The sequence below is a fragment of the Talpa europaea genome (assembly GCF_964194135.1).
Source record: "Talpa europaea genome assembly, chromosome: 14".
In the NCBI taxonomy this organism is placed as follows: domain Eukaryota; kingdom Metazoa; phylum Chordata; class Mammalia; order Eulipotyphla; family Talpidae; genus Talpa; species Talpa europaea.
The window spans coordinates 54,627,115-54,632,916 of NC_140082.1; the positions used below are offsets into that span (position 1 = coordinate 54,627,115).

Genomic DNA, 5,802 nt, shown 5'->3' on the forward strand with positions numbered 1-5,802 from the left:
TAGCTTTAGGTAAATCATAAACTTTTCTTGGCTTTAAAAGTCCATCTTCAGGGCCTCCCTGGTTAAGTCACAGCACTATGCTGCTAGAGTTTGATCCCCAGCCAGGGAGCTTCCCACATGGCACAGCAGACCTCTCCTGTTTGCCTGCTGCTCTTCCTCAGCAGTGTATTTCAGTCCATCTACCTGTACTTAGCCCCCTGCACCTCTGGCCTACACCTCAGCTCTTGTATGCATAAATAAATCTTTTTTAAAAAAATAAAAATTAAAGTACATCCTCAGATAATCAAATTAATTTTCAAATTATCATGTGATTTTTAGAGAGGATAGTCGGTATACATATAGAATTACCTAGAAGTTAGTTACTAGACATGTGTTAAGTAATCCTGAGAAAACATTGGGTTAGAGTAGAAGTTTGCCTATAGAACCTTTTTGTTTGCCACAACTAGGGGATGCTCTTGGTAACTGGTGAGTAGAGGCCAGGGATGCTGCTAAGAATTTTAAATGCATCTGACAGCCTCCCATAACAAAGAATTATATAGTTCAGAATGTCAGTAGTGCTTATGTTGAGAAACAATGCGCTAGTGGCATGGTACTGGCATTAGATGATAGCAGTTGTATGTAGAGAGACTAAATCAATTTTCATTGGTTCCAAAGAGCAGTGCTTAAGGAAATCTGCCTCATTATGTTTTTCTACACTATACAGCTCCTAATTATCTACTTCATCTTAGTTTTTTAAGAGTTGTAAATCACTAATCACATACTAAACTATAAATTTCATGCATTTATCACTTCCTACTCAGTGCTTGGCAAGCAGAATATGGTTATGGAATAAGTGATGAAAACTGTAAATAATTTTTATTAAGCTTAATATTGGTATTTGTGTTTTAATTCACTTCCAAATTGGTCACATTTTCAATATTAAATATCGCTCGCTCCAAAATTATAACTAATATGCTGATTATTGAGAAGTACAAGGTACCTATTAGATGCCAGTCTAATTTTTATAAATATAAATTGGATTTTGCTGATTTGAAGGATCCATATTGGATAATTTTGACATTATGTCTTAGTGAGAAATGGGTGAGTTTTGAACTGTGGTTTTGTTAACATTTTGTAGTTTTAAACCAGTGTTTTTCAAACCACGCATGTACTGATGAGTCATAATAATTGATTTTGTGGTTGATAATTTAAGAAAAGTGAAATGAAATATTAAAATGTCCCATGTTATGCCTCCCTGGTGATGCAAGGGGTTAAGGGCAACCTGTGAGGCTGTCTGCAGCCACTGCAGCATGAGTTCAATCCCTGGCCAAGGAGATTCCCACATGGCACAGCACGCCTCTCCTGACTCGCCCACTGCTCCCCTCAACAGTGTATTTCAGTCATTCTGCCTGTTTTGTTCCTCACTTCCTCACTCTGTCTCTGGTGGAGCCTCTCACCCCCCACACTTCTGGCCTGTGCCCCAGTTTTTGTGTGCATGAATGAATAAATCTTTAAAAAAAAATCCCATGTTATAAGGGCAGTTATTTATATGTGTTTATGTAGAGGTCTCAATAGAAATTACTATTATTTTTACTCTGGGGTTGTGATCCTAAATTTTTGTAAAAAGTTAGCTTTAATTATGTTATTGGCCTACAGAATTTCTCACAAGGTTCTGACAAGGTTGAATTAATGGATCACCATCTGCTCTATAAATACATGTTCTAATTAATGAGAGTTACTGTTCATTCATTTAACAAATTATGTATTTATGGAGCTCCTGTGCCTATGCCAGGCATTGTTCTTTGTTCTGGAGATTCAGTAGTTAGTAAAAGTCAGCCCCCACTTTTTGGAGTTAACATTTTATTGGATAAATAATAGAAAATGATCAAGACAAAGTTGACAATGTGGTAGGTGGGCTATAAGGGCTTGAGAATTGAACAGAAATGAAGAGAAACTAGGAATGTGAGTTAGAGGTTGCTTGAAATATTTAAGAACTTCTCTGAGAAGGAGACTTGGAAAAGAACAGGGTGATAAGAGGAACAGCAAATACAAAGGCCCCAAGCAAAGCAAAGTGTTCCATGTGTTCAAGAAATAGCAAGGAGGTTAGTGTGGCCAGGCCAAAGTGCATGGGGAAGAGGAATATGAGATACATGTAGTATGGCAGCAGGTAGGGCTGAAAGCATGGTTTTGTAGGCATTGGAAGGACTTGCTTTTTTACTGAGTGAACCATACAGCCATTGGATGGTTTAGGGATGAACAGTATATAACCAGTATATAATCTGTCCTAGCCAAATCACTTTGCCATGTGGAGAACAGACTGAGGTGGGATGATGGAGGAAGCACTGTTGGGTTTAAGTTAAGGACTGAATGGATAAATTCAGGAAGATTCAGTGAATGGATTGTAATTAAGACCTGGAGTTGAAATGAGATTATCAAGAGAGTTCATATCTAAAATACTGGGCATGTGCTAAGTACTTGACATTGAATTATGTTATTTGTTGACTATGTGTAAAGACTCTTATGCTAATATTTAAATTTGATACTTTTCAATATTAATACTTATAAAATTAGGATATATGAATCAGTTGAGAAATGTACATTCATTATAAAGTTTCTTCCAGTTCTGCCATTGAATGGTGGTGCTTTTTAAAAGGAGCTGTTCCCTCAAGTCTATGAAATAAGAATTTTTGCCTTTAAGATACAGAAGCACATTAAAAGAAAGTCCTGCCAAAGAAGATGTTGCTAGTATGTGGCTAATTTAGAATTCCACCTTAATATTCTAATTCAAAGCCCATGTTTCTAAACAGTACACATGATGCCATTGTATACTATTTGTCCTTTGTATGTGATTTTACCTAGTGGTTAGTTGGAATTTTTTTTTAATAGAACAGACTATAATCAAATATAGGACAAAGCCATGATTCTAGATTATTGTAAACATGGGCGTTAAGCTGTTGTTTATCCTCTTGGAGTCTCTGTGTCCTCTGTAAAAATAAGGGTATTTATAATGAACTTAGGGCTTTGGAGAAAATTAAATAAGATAATGTATTTTTCTATACTTACTGATGTGCAGTGTGTTTGTACTTAGGTGGCAGTTTATGTAAAGGAAGCATTGGGAGTTGTGGCCACACCACTCAAGAATAAAAATATTAGAAAATGGAACAACCGTATGTGTTATCTGAAGAAGATGAGCCGAAACCACAGAACAGAAGAGAAACCAAACAAGTAGATAGTGAAGATGCTGAATTGATCTTTGTTGGTGTAGAACATGGAAATGAAGATGCTGAGCTAATCTTTGTTGGGGTGACTTCACATTCAAAACCAGTTGTTTCAAACATTTTAAACAGAGTCACCCCAGGTTCATGTTTAAGGAGAAAAAAGTATGGTCACCTCAGAAAAGATGCTGCTCACAAATTGCGACCTGTAAGTCACGGAACCCCACCATCAGAAGCAGTGACTATTTCGCCACTTTCTGAATCTGAATCAAGATCAACAGATAGCCCTGTTACTATTGAGCCTTTGTCAAAACCTGATTATAAAAACAATTCACAAGTTGTGCCTAATAGCTCTGTAGAGTTATGTTCTCCTTTGATTTCATTCACAAGTTCATTGCAGCATTCAGGAGCAGCACTTTCTGTGGGAGGTATGAGTGAAAGTCCTCATGTATCAAAGCAACCTTCCACTTCTGAAGTGAACAGTGTAAATCCCAAAAGAGCTAAATTCAGTGATGAAATCATAGAGGGACATTCTTCAGCTTTGTCCCCTTCAGGTGTTGTCCATACAGTCACTGCTCAGCAAAGCATACCCTCAATGAATGATCTTCATACCTCATTAAGCCATGTTCAGAATGGAGCACCTTTTTCAACAGCTTTGCCAAAGGATAGTGTCCATTTTAAGCCTATAAATCCCAGTAGGGAAAATAAATTGGCAAAACCAGACATTTTGAGTCTCGCAAGTCAAAACAACACTGTTGATCCCAAGAAAGAAAATCTGATTGTGTTACTTAGTGACTTTTACTATGGACAGCATAAAGGAGATGAACAGCCAGAACAGAAGACTCACACAATCTTTAAATGCCTCAGCTGCTTGAAAGTTCTAAAAAATGTTAAGTTTATGAATCACATGAAGCACCATTTGGAACTTGAGAAGCAGAAGAGTGACAGCTGGGAAAACCACACCACCTGTCAGCACTGTCACCGGCAGTTTCCCACACCCTTCCAGCTGCAGTGTCACATCGAAAGTGTACACACTACCCAGGAGCCTTCTGTTGTCTGCAAAATTTGTGAATTATCATTCAAAACAGACCAAGTTCTCTTAGAGCACATGAAGGACAATCATAAGCCTGGGGAGATGCCCTATGTGTGCCAGGTTTGCAACTATAGATCATCGGTCTTTGCTGACGTAGAAACACATTTCAGAACATGCCATGAAAACACCAAGAATTTGCTTTGTCCATTTTGTCTTAAAATTTTCAAAACTGCATCACCATACATGTGTCATTATAGAGGACACTGGGAAAAGAGTGTTCACCAGTGTTCCAAATGCCGGTTACAGTTCTTAACTTTCAAAGAGAAAATGGAGCACAAGACCCAATGTCATCAAATGTTTAAGAAGCCTAAGCAACTAGAAGGATTGCCTCCTGAAACAAAAGTTGTTATTCAAGTGTCACTGGGGCCTCTTCAACCAGGATCAGTGGAAGTAGCGTCCATTACCGTGAGCACCTCTGATTCGGAACCGTCACTTCCCAAGTCAAAAAGTAGAATTTCAAAAAACCTGCATTAATCCTAGGTTCAGTAAATCACAAGTATTTCAAACCAAGTAAAAATCACAATAAAAACAAAAAATACACGTTTTACATAGTTCAGTAGCATTAAAAATAGTGAACTCAGTGGCTCATCTCATGAGGTTTTTTAAAAAATTCATGAAAGGCAATATTTAATTTGAGATTACATTTTAAAATGTATTACCTGATTTTTGTGTATTCTGTCTTTCTAACACATAAAAGGTGTTTATGCATGTATATGTGTGTAGGAAAGAAAAAGAAAAGTGGGAAACTATTTATTATGTTGGATTTTTCATGTTATGCCCAAGTTTGAAAGTTCTTCTGTCGGTATATAGATTCAATAGAGTGTTTTAAGTATTTAATTTTATTTTCAACTTTGTCCATGCCTTGAAGAATTAACTTTAGTCAGGTTGGAATGGCTTTGTTATGGAGTGGTCCTGTTTGCTGCTGAACTCCCAGAAGTGCCTCTGTTTTGCTGGCTTAAATTAACCTAGCTCTGAAAGCATGGGTGTGGAGAAGTTCAGGGATAAGCTGTGACATGTATGGTGACCAGGAAGTTAGTCAATAGTCAGTTGACTAACTAAAAGTCAAAAGAGAGCAGTGGCCCCTTGTCACAGCTGAGGGAGAGACACATACTTTTGTCGTAGAGCCAAAGCCAAAAATAGCTGTCTCAGAGTGTCTTTCCCTAGCTCAAGAATATCCCCAAAAAAAGCAAAACCATTAAAATAAAATGCCTGCATTTGGCAGGGGGGCCCTATAGACACTCAGCAACTGCTGTATATCATTGGTTTCTGAGGAGAAGCAATGGTAATTAATAAAACGGGGCCTGGGCCTGTGGTCTGGGTCCTGTTAAGTGATCCAAATGAAAATATAGTTTGTTTCCTCCCTTCCCACTTGGTTGGCCTTTAGTTAGAATAAACTAGCCATATCCCTTTCAGCCACAGAAGTAAAGCAAGTGAACTTTCCTAAGGGAAAGAAGTCCCAATGTCCGTGTTTTGAATTGTACTAGACTCATAGCTTTAAACAAAAAGGGCCAAATG

The 5,802-nt window shown here is 37.7% G+C and overlaps 1 protein-coding gene across 1 annotated transcript; it reads left to right on the forward strand.

Moving 5' to 3' along the window:
* Positions 1-3,135: 3,135 nt before the first annotated feature.
* Positions 3,136-4,761, forward strand: ZNF280B (zinc finger protein 280B; the record flags this gene model as incomplete). The annotated part of the gene is made up of 1 exon (XM_084254299.1): positions 3,136-4,761. One exon carries the CDS (start codon positions 3,136-3,138, stop codon positions 4,759-4,761), a length of 1,626 nt encoding a protein of 541 aa, XP_084110425.1.
* Between the last annotated feature and the right edge of the window lie 1,041 nt (positions 4,762-5,802).